This window comes from Brassica napus, chromosome A3, assembly GCF_020379485.1.
Source record: "Brassica napus cultivar Da-Ae chromosome A3, Da-Ae, whole genome shotgun sequence".
Taxonomy (NCBI): domain Eukaryota; kingdom Viridiplantae; phylum Streptophyta; class Magnoliopsida; order Brassicales; family Brassicaceae; genus Brassica; species Brassica napus.
Genome location: NC_063436.1, coordinates 4,984,866 through 4,998,789, shown reverse-complemented (window position 1 = coordinate 4,998,789; position 13,924 = coordinate 4,984,866). Strand labels below are relative to the sequence as shown.

General features: G+C 39.4%; 4 protein-coding genes across 6 annotated transcripts; 3 read left to right on the top strand and 1 right to left on the bottom strand.

Moving 5' to 3' along the window:
• Positions 1–21: 21 nt before the first annotated feature.
• Positions 22–1,095, bottom strand: LOC106435673 (NAD(P)H-quinone oxidoreductase subunit N, chloroplastic). The gene is made up of 4 exons (XM_013876585.3): positions 660–1,095; positions 466–582; positions 311–396; positions 22–225 (listed from the first exon to the last, which is right to left on the bottom strand). Exons 1-4 carry the CDS (start codon positions 1,023–1,025, stop codon positions 168–170), a joined length of 627 nt encoding a protein of 208 aa, XP_013732039.1. The 5' UTR covers positions 1,026–1,095; the 3' UTR covers positions 22–167.
• A 592-nt stretch (positions 1,096–1,687) lies between these two features.
• LOC106435682 (ABC transporter B family member 25, mitochondrial-like) lies at positions 1,688–5,844 on the top strand. Its single transcript, XM_013876593.3, has 16 exons — positions 1,688–2,421; positions 2,506–2,567; positions 2,640–2,683; positions 2,769–2,871; positions 3,011–3,118; positions 3,357–3,440; positions 3,513–3,573; positions 3,749–3,894; positions 4,019–4,135; positions 4,243–4,328; positions 4,459–4,547; positions 4,645–4,700; positions 4,787–4,867; positions 4,944–5,009; positions 5,093–5,250; positions 5,370–5,844. Exons 1-16 carry the CDS (start codon positions 1,794–1,796, stop codon positions 5,647–5,649), a joined length of 2,169 nt encoding a protein of 722 aa, XP_013732047.2. The 5' UTR covers positions 1,688–1,793; the 3' UTR covers positions 5,650–5,844.
• Positions 5,845–6,742: 898 nt separating this feature from the next.
• On the top strand, positions 6,743–9,101 carry LOC106435703 (26S proteasome regulatory subunit 6B homolog). Its single transcript, XM_013876616.3, has 6 exons — positions 6,743–7,337; positions 7,507–7,737; positions 7,816–7,974; positions 8,077–8,229; positions 8,367–8,450; positions 8,763–9,101. Exons 1-6 carry the CDS (start codon positions 6,885–6,887, stop codon positions 8,895–8,897), a joined length of 1,215 nt encoding a protein of 404 aa, XP_013732070.1. The 5' UTR covers positions 6,743–6,884; the 3' UTR covers positions 8,898–9,101.
• A 398-nt stretch (positions 9,102–9,499) lies between these two features.
• On the top strand, positions 9,500–12,685 carry LOC106435691 (probable inactive receptor kinase At5g58300). 3 transcript variants are annotated; one of them, XM_022713392.2, is made up of 3 exons: positions 9,500–9,849; positions 10,477–11,816; positions 11,894–12,685. In XM_022713392.2, exons 2-3 carry the CDS (start codon positions 10,502–10,504, stop codon positions 12,529–12,531), a joined length of 1,953 nt encoding a protein of 650 aa, XP_022569113.1. In that variant the 5' UTR covers positions 9,500–9,849; positions 10,477–10,501; the 3' UTR covers positions 12,532–12,685. The 3 variants fall into 3 exon arrangements, with proteins under 3 accessions (XP_022569113.1, XP_013732054.1, XP_022569111.1); XM_013876600.3 differs by having other exon boundaries at positions 9,502–9,849; positions 10,480–11,816; XM_022713390.2 differs by lacking the exon at positions 9,500–9,849 and having other exon boundaries at positions 10,216–11,816.
• Positions 12,686–13,924: the final 1,239 nt, after the last annotated feature.

The following is a 13,924-nucleotide window of genomic DNA, read 5'->3' as shown; positions in this document are numbered from 1 at the left end:
CATCAGTCTTGCTATGACAAATCATAATGGAGATTATACTTTAACTACCAAGTTGCATGCACAAATTTTCAAATTTTACAATGTGTTCCACATTACAGTTGCAGGAGATGGTAATCATGATAAACTAATACATGGTAAGCTCTCCGTTGGTGCCTGAGTTCATTACGTTACTCTTGTGCAGCTAGTTCTGCAATTTCTGCAAGGGGCTTCCACATGAACTTTCTCCTGCAAGGGGGAATGAGTTAATGTGGTCATGCAACATGCAACCATAGATGACTGATTATATAAAAAAAGGATAATATATGCTTACCAGTTGCCACATTCAGCAACAACCCTGACATTAGGACGGAGAGAAGGTAGCAAAGCGAGAAACTGGAGTTCAGACTTTGAGAGGACCTGAGTTGTTGATAAGATAAAAAGTAAGATGTAGCAGACAGATTAAATCAAATGAGAGAATACACAAACCTTCGCTTCGATGATCCAGACCACAAGTCCCTTGGCACTAGGAGGAAGAGCAGAGAGTCTGTAGTCGACTTCTGGTGGATAGTACCACCTTGCTATAGGTTGTTTCCCAAGGTGAGCCTACAAGAAGAGAAGACAACAAGGTTCAAATACTAAAACATCGAAACAAGAAGATAGATATGAAGAGGCAGACTTACAGGGCAAACAGGGTAGGGGTTAAGGAGTGTTGTCTCTGGATCACCAAGTCCTCGAGCAGAGATGTCAAGAAAGTAGTATCCTTGTTCTTTGAGACGGTTAAGATACCTACCTTCGTATCCACCCTCGTGAGGAGTGTAGATGGCTATCGCCTTGTGTTTTTCCACATCTTCAAGCCAACGACCAATGTCTGGCTTCACCAGGTCTCCTCCGATGAAGTCAACGAGGCTGCATCTCACGCCACTGCTTCTTCTTTTCCTTCTAGTAATACTCACAGAAAAAGGACTAACTGTTTTGCTCTGGTTCAGTTGAGAGGCTTCGAAACACGGTGGTGCCAGACGTTGAATGCATACTGCATGGCTTGCCATCTTCTTACTAGCAGTGGTGTGTTTGAGTAGCGTGTAATAACCATTGCTTGATGATGATGACGATGATGAAAGAATGGTGGAGAAATGATCACTCACCCGACTAGGGGATAGACCTTAATGGGCTTCAAAACTGTTAGGCTTTGATTCTTAGGCCCATTTATCATGAATGGTCATTTTCGTATGACACTTAGTTATTCAGTTCGGTTGAGATTGGTTATTTAACACAATTCAAATGGAGTTTAGAAGTCATTTAAGAACTGAAGAAAATTTGGCATGGATCATCAACTCAGATTAAATAGGTTTGGATAGTTTTCGGTTCAGATAATAAAATTAAAAACCGGTTCGAACATTGGATAACTTAGTTCATACAAGAATATCAAACAATTCATATTATCCTAGATAAAAATATTTAAATGATTTTGAACAATGTTAAATAATGCAGCTTAAAAATATTTTGTTATTTTAATTAAAAATTACATTTATAGATTTTCATTATTATATTTGAAAATAATTAATTTAAGTGAATGAAAATTGTATTTTATGAATTTAGGTATTCATCAAGTTTTTTTTTTCTTTTTGGTTTTGGAAAGTATGAATATAGAAATAAACGAACCGTTTGGATATTTGTAAAGTTTTATATTTCTATTTTTATGTTTTTCGGTTTGGTTATTCGGTTCAAATAGTCAAAGTTGTGAGAGAGAATCAGACACGAAAGAAATCTTACCGGAGCAAACTGTCTGAAACACTTTCAATCGAAGAAAGAAAGGGATGTCGAGAGGATCTCGGCTCCTAAGGGCACCTAGCCTCCTACTCCGTCACGCTTACACACGCACTCACCCAAAGCCCCCTTCTTTCTCCTACAGTCTTCGCTCCAATTACCTTCTCCACCATCACCATGGCTTCTCCAGCTTCACCAGACGTAGCTCAATCAACGCCTTCCTCTCCGATCCCTCCCCATCCCCATCCCAATCACCAATTCGCTTCGTTCAACGGAGCTCCATGGTTAACAACAACCGTCTCCTCTTCTCAACTTCCCCTCCCAAACCCGACAAAGAAACCGATAAGCCTAAGCAAATCAAGACGGTGGCGAATTCGGACATGGCTGACATGAAGATCCTCCGCACGCTTGCGGGCTACTTGTGGATGAGAGACAACCCTGAGTTTCGGTTTAGGGTCATAACCGCCTTGGGGTTTCTCGTGGGTGCTAAGGTCTTGAATGTTCAGGTTCCTTTCCTCTTCAAACTGGCTGTTGATTGGCTCGGTTCGGCTACTGGAAGTGGTGCTTCTATGTCAACCTTTGTGGCTGCGAACCCTTCTCTTGTTGCTGCTTTTGCTACTCCTTCTGCTGTTCTCATTGGATACGGCATTGCTAGGACGGGGGCTTCCGCTTTTAATGGTAACACTCATCTGAACTATCTCTGTTCCTTAAAAAAAAGAATGGACCTTTGACTCTTGTTTCTTGCTACTTTCGTTACTGCAGAGCTTCGAACTGCTGTCTTCTCCAAAGTAGCGCTACGGACAATACGATCTGTTTCTAGAAAGGTGTGATCTTGTTTCTCTTATCAACCTTGTTCGATGCATTCTTTGTTGTACTAATCCTTGTTGCCTTTGCAGGTGTTCTCACATTTACATGATCTTGACCTTCGTTACCACCTGAGGTAACTGTCTCTCATCTCCTACTCTTGTGAGTAACAGTCTATTTCGTCACATTCGTAACTTTCTTACTTTGTTGCTCTTGTCCAGTCGAGAAACCGGTGGTTTGAATAGGATTATTGATCGTGGTAGCCGTGCAATTAACTTTATCCTCTCAGCTATGGTTTTCAATGTTGTTCCTACCATTTTGGAGGTAAAAGCTTATCACACCGCTTGGTGGTTTTATTTTGATCATCGTTTTGACTAATTTGATATCGGTTTAATAGTGTGGATTACTTACTATTCCTTTGTCTCTCTAAAAACATTCGACGTAATTAATATATATCTTCCAGATAGCTATGGTATCAGGTATACTAGCGTACAAGTTTGGAGCGGCTTTTGCCTGGATTACTTCTCTTTCTGTTGGAGCATATATCGCTTTCACCTTAGCTGTCACACAGGTACTGTGCATTCTTCAGCATATTCCCTAATCCCTATGATGAAAAACTTGCGTTTTTGTCACATTAATCCAGGAGCACTGACTGTAATAATATGCTTAAGACACTTGAACTTGTTATTAAGCTTCTCTGATCTTAATTTTTTTGGCTGAAAAAATCATTCGAGCTGTGATAAATGGGAAATTCTTGTAAAAGGATGATTGTCTCGTAATATTCTATTCATTTCATTTATTTTATCCAGTGGCGAACCAAGTTTAGAAAGGCTATGAACAAAGCTGATAATGATGCTAGCACGAGGGCCATTGATTCTCTGATAAATTATGAGGTAAATTTTCATTCTTTTTAAAGTCATTTTTGCTTGAATAACAGTTCTGACAGAACCTCTGTTTCGTTTCAGACGGTTAAGTATTTTAACAATGAAGGTTATGAGGCTGAAAAGTATGACCAGTTCTTGAAAAGTAAGTAACTTTACTAATTGTCCTAGCATGTGATAAACAAATTTATCTTAATTTCCACACAATCATGTTTTATAGAGCGTTCTTTGCACTAGCAAGAAAACATATTTTGATGCCTTATCATAATATACCATTGATCAGTCCATTTACCTTGTGATGATTCTGCTGCTTATATCAGGATATGAAGATGCTGCCCTGCAAACTCAAAGAAGTCTTGCTTTCTTAAACTTTGGGCAAAGTATCATATTTAGTACTGCTCTGTCAACAGCAATGGTGTTGTGCTCTCAGGGTATCATGAATGGCCAGATGACTGTCGGTGACTTGGTCAGTGCCTCCTTTAGTTTCGCCTCTCCACTGACACTTTATGTTTCTGTTAAGTTCCTTCTGCATTTTTTCGACGCTAATTGTCATCTAATAAGTTTATTTTTCCATGTTTGGGGCGTTGCAGGTTATGGTGAATGGACTTCTCTTTCAGTTGTCCCTTCCTCTAAACTTCTTGGGTAGCGTTTACCGTGAAACCATTCAGAGCCTTATAGACATGAAATCAATGTTCCAGTTGTTAGAGGTATATGATGATGTTATAAGTGTTGAAGTGATATTCAGATGCATGCTGTTTAGTATGTGGACTTTTGGCATGTTGAATTGATAATTTGGTATTCTCTTACTGCTCAGGAAAAATCTGACATCAGGAATATAGATGACGCAAAGCCTCTTGTTCTGAAAGGTGGAAACATTGAGTTTGAAAATGTACACTTCAGGTAGGTGTTGATTTTTTGTGGAACATCATCAAAGTGCAGGATACATTGCATGATTTGGATATTAGCTTCATGTTGTGCTTGAATACTCATGTCTATTGCCACATAATCATTCTCTTTTCTACTATTACAGTTACCTTCCAGAGAGAAAAATCTTAGATGGAATTTCATTTGTCGTACCGGCAGGAAAGAGTGTGGCAATTGTTGGTACTAGCGGCAGCGGTAATACCTAAAACTTCTTTGTTACAGAATGTAAATGTAATTCATTATGTTTGTTATACCAATTGCAAATGTTATGATATGATTTGTTTTATGGCAGGCAAGTCAACAATTCTTAGAATGCTTTTTAGATTCTTCGACACAGATTCCGGAAGTGTAAGCATCCTTTTCATTTTTTTGGAAGCATTGTTGCAATTAAAGATTGGTTTCTAAATGACTTATTATCTCATTTTGGTTAACAGGTGAGGATTGATGGGCAAGATATAAAGGAAGTGAGACTAGATAGCCTCCGAAGCTCTATAGGAGTTGTGCCTCAAGATACTGTAAGTTGGTGGTGTTACTATATTTTTCTGTTTATAAATTATATTCAACACAATGACCTCTACTGTGTATCGTCAGGTGCTTTTCAATGATACAATATTTCACAATATTCATTATGGACGTCTTTCAGCTACAGAAGAAGAGGTGCCTACCATCTTATTATACACAGTGTAGTCGTTAAGCTAGTTATCGATGATTCTTATATCTAACACAATATTTCAATCCAGGTGTATGATGCTGCTCGTCGTGCTGCAATTCATGATACCATTAGTAATTTCCCTGATAAATATTCCACCATTGTTGGAGAAAGAGGGCTCAAGTTGAGTGGTGGAGAGAAACAGAGAGTAGCACTTGCTCGGGCATTCCTGAAATCCCCTGCGATTTTGTAAGTAATTTTGAAGAGAATCAAGCATTGACTTTTGCGTATGTGATTAAGTAGGCGTTGAGATTCCTCACTACATACATGAGAAAATTTGAGATGAGTTGGTGTAAAATTTGGCATAGGTTGTGTGACGAGGCAACAAGTGCACTGGACAGCACAACAGAGGCAGAGATACTTAACGCATTGAAGGCACTGGCGAGTAACAGGACATCCATCTTCATTGCCCACAGGCTGACCACAGCGATGCAGTGCGATGAGATAGTAGTGCTGGAAAACGGGAAGGTGGTTGAGCAGGGTCCACACGAGGTGCTGTTGGGGAAGGCAGGAAGATACGCGCAGCTATGGACACAACAGAACAGCACTGTGGATATGATCGATGCGGCTATCAAGTTGGAAGAGTGAATTCCAGAGGCAAAAAAGAGTGTATAATTGATATTTTATTATCTCAATTGATTCTTTTAGTCTTTGAATGAATGTAGTTAATACGTTTCCCCAAAAAGACAAAACAAAGAAATATAATAATGTTGAATGACAAGTTTTGTATGGATGATGGTGAGAATTAACGAAAGCAAAGCAAAGGCTAAACATTATGTTTTACCCTCAGTTTTGGTTTCTAGGCGATGAACTATATATTATGTTTTACCCTCACTTTTGGTTTCTACAAGGTTTTGTTTTGTCCTGTGAACTGAACTGTGTAAACTGCTAAGTTTCTTCTCACTTTGGCCTCTGTTAGCGCAATCTTGGGTTGATTTGGCAAAATGTTTTCCAAAGGCGTTTGTTTTGGTTAAGAAACATCTCACTGCTCTACACTACCAACTCCCTCAAGGGTCTCAACACCTCTTTTAGCTTTCAGGTCTCGTAGCTACCAGCTGTGACCAGGGCCGGCTTAGATAGGGGGTGAGCCGACCGTTCCGGGTCTAATCTATTGTCTTCCTATTTTTTTAATAGATAAGAGTCCGATTTTTAAAAAAAAATACATGTATTTTTATATTAAAAAAAAGGCCCAAATTTTTTTTATATTAAAGTAGTTTTTTATTTTTATAGATTTATTTTTAAAAATATTTTTGGTATTCTAAAAAAAAACATATATCTATCAGATTTTTTAAAGAAAAATAATAGTTTGGAAATTAAAAAAAAAATTACCCCAGAACTCATGAATCCGTGATACCGTTGAGTCGGTCGTGGCTGTGACTTGTGTCTAGTTTAGTCATCAAACGTTTTCTCTTTTACTTTTCTCCACCAAATATGCAACTGTTAATTCATTGGTTGTACTTCAGATAAAAATCAGTACATCACAAACTACCAACATTTTAACTAATCGATTAGGATAAACTTTATCAGATTTTACAGTTTTTTTTATATGAATGATCCAATCAAAGATCATGATTGAAAATTGTTTGATAGTCTTTATAAAAAAAAGGAAAATTCACGTAATAGTAATTCTTTTTTGCGTAAATGCAAAAAGGAAAAATACTAAGGCCAACAATGCAAAAATGGAAATTAAAAGGCCCCATATCACATCTGTCGGCCTTTTTAAAGAGAGCACCGAAAACAATTTTATTTTATTTGTTCGCAATCAATCTTTTCTTTCTCTCTACTCCATCCAAGAACTCCTCTCAACAGATCTCTCTCCGACAATGGCTGCAGCGATGGTTCTCGACCCCAAAGCCTCTCCTCCGCTGATGGATCTCTCCACAGCCGACGAGGAAGATCCCTACTCCCGCCTCAAATCGCTCGAACGGCAACTGGAGTTCACCGACATCCAAGAGGAATACGTGAAAGACGAGCAGAAGAATCTCAAACGCGAGCTCTTACGCGCTCAAGAAGAGGTCAAGCGAATCCAATCCGTGCCTCTAGTGATTGGCCAGTTCATGGAGATGGTTGATCAGAACAACGGCATCGTTGGATCCACCACGGGCTCCAATTACTATGTGAGGATTCTCAGCACCATCAACAGAGAAGACTTAAAGCCTTCTGCTTCCGTGGCCCTTCACCGTCACTCCAACGCCCTCGTTGATGTGTTGCCGCCTGAGGCTGACTCTAGCATCTCCCTTCTCAGTCAATCTGAGAAGCCTGACGTCTCCTACAATGTAAAGTTTCTCTCTTTTCAAATCTTATCTCTGTTTCTTTTAGATTAGGGTTTGGGTTCTTGTAAAGGTCTTGCCTTTTTGTGGATTAGGGTTTGGGTTTTTGTAAAGGTCTTGGCTTTTTGTGGATTAGGATTTGGGTTTTTGAAAAGGTGTTTTCTTTTTTTTGTAGGATATTGGAGGATGTGATATTCAGAAACAGGAGATTCGTGAGGCTGTTGAGTTGCCACTTACACACCACGAGCTTTACAAGCAGATTGGTATTGACCCTCCACGAGGTGTCTTGCTTTATGGACCCCCTGGTACTGGGAAGACTATGTTGGCTAAAGCTGTTGCTAACCATACAACAGCTGCTTTCATTAGGGTTGTTGGCTCTGAGTTTGTGCAGAAGTACCTCGGCGAGGTATAGCTTTCTTCATTGTTTGAGCTTTTTATTGGGTGCTTGTACTTGATACTTAACTTGCTTGCCCTTTAATTGCAGGGACCTCGTATGGTTCGTGATGTCTTCCGTCTTGCCAAGGAGAATGCTCCAGCGATCATCTTTATTGATGAAGTGGATGCCATCGCCACTGCTAGGTTCGATGCTCAAACAGGAGCTGATAGGGAAGTTCAGCGTATTCTCATGGAACTTCTTAATCAGGTAAGAACAGGAAACAAATAAGTGAAAACTATGTCTTGTCGTCTTGTTATAAATGGTTCAACTTGAGCTGTGTTCTAACTTGATTTGTTGAATTTGATGTAGATGGATGGATTTGACCAGACGGTGAATGTCAAGGTCATTATGGCAACAAACAGGGCAGACACTCTTGATCCTGCTCTCTTGCGTCCTGGGAGACTTGACCGTAAGATTGAGTTCCCCCTTCCTGACAGACGTCAAAAGAGGCTTGTTTTCCAGGTTAGTTTACTACTAAACATACTTGAACGTTGAATCAACTAGTGAAACAGACGTGAAGCCAAATGTTTCGTAAAAGAAAGTTTGCTCTCACTTTTTAAATTGTGTCTGTTTTACTGACGTCTTTTTTCCTTGTGTAGGTATGCACCGCCAAAATGAACCTCAGCGATGAGGTTGACTTGGAAGACTATGTTTCACGGCCTGATAAAATTAGCGCTGCTGAGGTTAGTTTTTCTTGCTTACTATTCTACGCTTCCCACTAGAGTTGCTTTTCCGAAGATGTATGTAGCGCCTCCATAGTTTCTAGATCACCACCTAATAATGGCTGTTTTGGGCAATATGCATGGATGTGTTAGTTGAGTCGCCAAGTGTCCTGAATTGAATTATTGAGATTCAAACCTTGACAGTAAGATTGTTTGATTTACTTGATAATGTGCATTGAGAATCAAATCTTGACAGTAAGATGGTTTCATTTACTTTAAAAGATTTAAAAATTTATATAACACACTAATTCGATATTATGTTGAACAATGCAGATAGCAGCAATCTGCCAGGAAGCTGGAATGCATGCGGTGCGTAAGAACAGATATGTGATACTGCCTAAGGATTTCGAGAAGGGTTACCGCTCAAATGTGAAGAAGCCAGACACGGACTTTGAGTTCTACAAGTGAGGAGAAAGCTGAGATGGGAACCAGATTATGCGTGTTGTTAACGCTCCAGTGTTTTTTTTTAATATATCTGCATGGATCTGCAGTTTAATGTATGAACTAAGTTGCATCTCTAGTTTATGAAGCTAAAGTTCACATATGTTTTGTGTTTTCTAGCCTCCCGGTCTTTACAGTTCAGTTTATAAGAAAACAGTGGCAGTTTGATTATTGCATCTCTACAAATTAACTTGAGATTGTGTTTAGTCTCCTAACAGTAAAGAGGAAGCACCAGGTAATAATAGTACAAGGTGAAGTGACGAGATAAGTAATAATGTCCTGTTTCTGATTAAGGAGACAAAAATGTCTATAAAGGAGTTGGATCTTGTTTTGGGATTTGGTAGATGATGAGATGACTAGTTTAACTTTTACATAGTATCCGCAATCAAGAATGATGCAAATCGAGAGAAAAAAATAGCAGCAACAGGAGGAGTGGTTGGACAGGTTAGGACTATTATTACCATACTCAAATGATTACTTTACAAATATAAAAATGTAGGCTTTACTTTGGTAACAAAATTTGCATCTGGCCGACTGTGTTTTTCACTTTGCTAACTCTTAAGAATCTCAAGATTGGTCAATCTCTGGATCACTCTCTACTCTAGCGTTTGTTGCGGTCAAAACACATTAACATGATTTAATCTAAGGACTCACTGTCTTACCCTTAACAAGTACGCTTCTTACTTCACCACTTTATCTCCAACTCTTTCTTTTTCCTTTTCTGCTTCTTCTTCTTCTCTCCGTCTCTAACGCTAGTCCCCACACACATTGCCGTTTCTTCTTTCTTCTCTTTCATCATTTCAAGATTTGAGTTATAGACTGTTCACGCCAGGCATCATTTCTTCCTCCTCTTCCACCTTCATGAGTTCATTAACGCCCACAATTTTCTTACTTCATTAGCTTGCATCTCTACTCTCAGGTTTCCCTCTCTCTCTTTATTTAGTAAGTTTCTGTGATTTGTCTAGTTGTGGACTTAAACTTCATATCATCATTTTCTCCAGCTGGTTGGGTAGGAAAGTTTCAAGACTTGACAATCTTAGTTTACTTAGCTTTGTTAGATACATGATGTTTGTTCAACAACTCTGCTAAAATTAAGATACTCAAACTCATCTTTATTTACTAAGCGACATTGCCCACATGATGGAGAGAGACCTCTGCTTCTTTCTATATATCTTTGGCCAAAAGGAATTGCTTTTCTCTGCACATCAATTCTTTTTTTGTATTAAAGTTTGGTTCTTCTTTATGTTACCCAAAAAAAAAAGTTTGTTTCTTTAGCTTTATTCCTTTTGCTTTTTTTTTTTTAGTTGGATGCTTCAGTCTCTTATCTTAACCTCCTTGGATTTTTTAATCTCCCAATGATAAAGATAGGCAATGACATACTTTTTTTTTATAATCTTTAAGAACCATATGTTAGCTATCAACTTTTAGTGTTGTGGGAGTATCTAAGGAACTGGCTAAGGAAGCCTCTTTTCCAGTACTAAGTGTTGCAATATTGGCTTGTGTGGTGAAAATCACTGTCGTCATTTTATATATCTTTCTTTTGAAGCAGGAGGAGGGAGGGACAGGAAGTGATGCTGATGATGCAGCTCCATTTCCAGTTTGATGTTGGTCTAGTCTTCACCTTGAAATCATCGAAAGGCTACTTCTCTGCTTGTCTTGTCTCTTTCTTGTTTGTCACAACTACTTTCTCCTCTTCTGCTGTTGCCGACCTGAACTCGGATAAGCAAGCTCTTCTCTCCTTTGCTGCTTCTGTTCCTCATCTTAGAAGACTCAACTGGAACTCCACCAACCATATCTGCAAATCATGGGTTGGTGTCACTTGCACTCCTGATGGTACTCGAGTCCTCGCTCTCCGCCTTCCTGGTATAGGACTCGTGGGACAAATCCCTCCAAACACACTTGGTAAACTAGAATCACTCACCACTCTCAGTTTGAGATCAAACCTCCTAGGTGGTAACCTTCCTCCTGATATTCCATCTCTCCCTTCACTAGCTTACCTCTATCTCCAACATAACAACTTCTCCGGTGAGGTTCCTTCCTTTCTGTCTCAGCACCTTGATATCTTAGACCTTTCGTTTAACTCTTTCACCGGGAAGATACCAGAAGCTTTACAAAACCAGAAGAAGCTGACAGCGTTGAGCCTCCAGAACAACAAACTATCTGGACCAATACCTGATCTTGATACTTCAAAACTGAGACGTTTAAACTTGAGCAACAATCATCTTACTGGTTCAATACCTTCTGCACTTGGTGGGTTTCCAAGATCATCTTTTACCGGAAACACATTGTTATGTGGACTTCCTCTGCAGCCATGTGCTGCTCCCTCACGCCCTTCTCCTCTGACCCCGCCGTTTCCTCACAAAGAAGGTCCCAAAAGTAAGTTACATGAAAGCACTATCATTATCATTGCAGCTTGTGGGGCTGCCCTGCTGCTGTTAGTCACTGCGATCATCTTATGTTGCTGTAACAAGAAAAAGGACAAGAGGGAAGACAGTGTTGTCAAAGCAAAAACTTTGACTGAGAAAGCAAAGCAAGATTTTGGAAGTGGAGTACAAGAGCCTGAGAAGAACAAGCTGGTGTTCTTTGAAGGATGTTCTTATAACTTTGATCTAGAAGATCTGTTGAGAGCATCAGCGGAAGTACTAGGGAAAGGTAGTTATGGGACAACGTACAAGGCTGTCTTGGAGGAATCCACTACTGTTGTGGTGAAAAGGTTGAAGGAAGTGGTAGCTGGAAAGAAGGAGTTTGAACAGCAGATGGAGATTATAAGCCAAGTAGGGCAACACCCTAGCGTTGTTCCCCTTCGTGCATACTATTACTCCAAAGATGAGAAGCTCTTGGTTTATGATTATTACTCTGCTGGTAACTTATCATCACTCCTCCACGGTTAGTCTTCTTCCCATCTTGGGTTAATGGTTTGGATTTACATTGTTGTGTTCCTTATGGTTTTGATGCCATGACAGGTAACCGGGGAAGTGGGAGAGAGCCTCTTGACTGGGAGTCCAGAGTGAAAATCACTCTCGCAGCAGCAAAAGGTGTAGCTCACCTACATGAAGTTGGAGGTTCAAAGTTCAGTCATGGAAACATAAAGTCATCAAACGTGATTATGAAACAGGAGAATGATGTGTGCGTTTCTGACTTTGGGTTGTCTCCTCTGATGTCTGTGCCCATTGCGCCAATGAGAGGTGCAGGCTACCGTGCACCGGAAGTAATAGTAACAAGGAAACACACACACAAATCAGATGTTTACAGTTTCGGTGTACTTATACTCGAGATGCTGACAGGGAAGTCTCCGGTGCAGTCGCCGAGTAGGGAGGACATGGTTGATCTTCCGAGGTGGGTGCAGTCAGTGGTGAGGGAGGAATGGACAAGCGAGGTGTTTGATGTTGAGCTTATGAAGTTTCAGAATATTGAAGAAGAAATGGTGCAGATGCTGCAGATTGCTATGGCGTGTGTGGCTCATGTGCCTGAGGTGAGACCTAGCATGGATGAGGTAGTTAGGATGATTGAGGAGATAAGAGTTTCAGACTCTTCTGAGACAAGGCCGTCTTCGGATGACAATAGCAAACCCAAGGACTCTAATGTTCAAACCACTCCTTGATTCCTCTTTTCTTGTATGTGTTTGAGTTTGCAAGTCTTTTCTGTTGATTGTTTGGAGAACACTCGCCTAAGTAGTAAGACACAGTTGGAGGCAATTGTTGTAGGATCCTTTCTCTGTGTCATAATATATATGAATATGATCCCATTTTATTCAAGTCGCTATCCAAAATGCCATGACAGGGGCCAGACGCAGAAGTGTGGAATCATGATATACATGAATGTATGAATGAATGAATGTAAAATTCTTTAAAATTTTGTGGTGGCAAAGATCATAATAAAGAGTTTGGTGATAAAAGATTACCTCTATGGTGCTCTCGTTCTCGTTGTAATAATACTTGTCCCGGACATATTCAGGTTTCATCATCATGCTTGTTGGGAAGGGAAGTCTCACATGGCAGCCGTCATGTTCCCTTCTCCAACGCTATTGCTCACCAAAAATGACCTTTTGGTCAAGGGGAAGTTAGGAGAGGAAGTCACTGAGAGGCTGGTTGTAGTCATCAAGAGAGGAGACAGTGTTTGGATCAGTTTGGTTGATCCCATCGCCCTTGAGATCAATGGAGGTGGCCTTATGTCCACTCTCCTTCAGTGAATAGGCGAGTTTGTACCAACATCACCCTCCATGGCCTGCACCGTGCACAAACACAAAAATGCTGCTCATTCAGCTTCAAATCTTCTTCTCATACATCAAGTATTTTTTCCCAACGGTTATCTTCTGTAACTAGGTAATATTTCTGTATATGGCTGTAATGTGTTTGTCATCATGTCAATTTGTCTTTATTTAAAGAACGATTGCGAAATGCAGCTTTCTCCAAACTCACAACGATCATCACATTCTTCTCTACCGTACAATGTTTTACATTATACGTATCAGTAAGTTAGCACTCTCCTCTTGAATTCTTGATATGTAGTGGTCATAATATGTTTCAATAAAAGTTATATGATACTTACAATGATTAATACAATAAGATTTGCAAGATTTGAGTCAAACAAAAGGGAAGACTTGCAAGATAATGTTCTCTATTTACATCAGCTAGTTTCAATAAATTATCTAAGTCTAGCAGTTTTATTAAATTTTACATGTAAGTAAATAAATAAATAAAAAATATTTAGTAATCAGTAAGCAATTACATTTGCTTTTAAGTATTTGTTGAGGATTTGATGAGTTGTGCCTGTCAGCAAATCATAAATAAATTATTTAGATTACAAAATAGATAGATTTTTAATGCATAAAATCTCAAGTGAAATGATGAAAAGCTAAGGAAGTGGAGAGCCACAAAACAAAATTTGTGTTGGCTGGCCTTTTGAGTCTTAAAACACAAAGATAACGCGTTTACTCCCCTAAATTCTGAGCAAGTCTTCCCATTCAAATTACACATTTTTAAAAAGAAAAAAGT

Excerpts from the sequence above, each read along its gene's own strand:
- LOC106435673 (XM_013876585.3), bottom strand. The coding sequence starts at position 1,025 with ATGGCAAGCCATGCAGTATGCATTCAACGTCTGGCACCACCGTGTTTC. Across the intron at positions 397-465 it reads TCTGGATCATCGAAGCGAAG|GTCCTCTCAAAGTCTGAACT; the intron begins GTTTGTGTATTC and ends TCAACAACTCAG. Across the intron at positions 226-310 it reads GTTGCTGAATGTGGCAACTG|GAGAAAGTTCATGTGGAAGC; the intron begins GTAAGCATATAT and ends TCCCCCTTGCAG.
- LOC106435682 (XM_013876593.3), top strand. The coding sequence starts at position 1,794 with ATGTCGAGAGGATCTCGGCTCCTAAGGGCACCTAGCCTCCTACTCCGT. Across the intron at positions 3,895-4,018 it reads AGATGACTGTCGGTGACTTG|GTTATGGTGAATGGACTTCT; the intron begins GTCAGTGCCTCC and ends GGGGCGTTGCAG. Across the intron at positions 4,136-4,242 it reads CAATGTTCCAGTTGTTAGAG|GAAAAATCTGACATCAGGAA; the intron begins GTATATGATGAT and ends CTTACTGCTCAG.
- LOC106435703 (XM_013876616.3), top strand. The coding sequence starts at position 6,885 with ATGGCTGCAGCGATGGTTCTCGACCCCAAAGCCTCTCCTCCGCTGATG. Across the intron at positions 7,738-7,815 it reads TGCAGAAGTACCTCGGCGAG|GGACCTCGTATGGTTCGTGA; the intron begins GTATAGCTTTCT and ends CTTTAATTGCAG. Across the intron at positions 7,975-8,076 it reads TCATGGAACTTCTTAATCAG|ATGGATGGATTTGACCAGAC; the intron begins GTAAGAACAGGA and ends AATTTGATGTAG.
- LOC106435691 (XM_022713392.2), top strand. The coding sequence starts at position 10,502 with ATGCTGATGATGCAGCTCCATTTCCAGTTTGATGTTGGTCTAGTCTTC. Across the intron at positions 11,817-11,893 it reads CTTATCATCACTCCTCCACG|GTAACCGGGGAAGTGGGAGA; the intron begins GTTAGTCTTCTT and ends ATGCCATGACAG.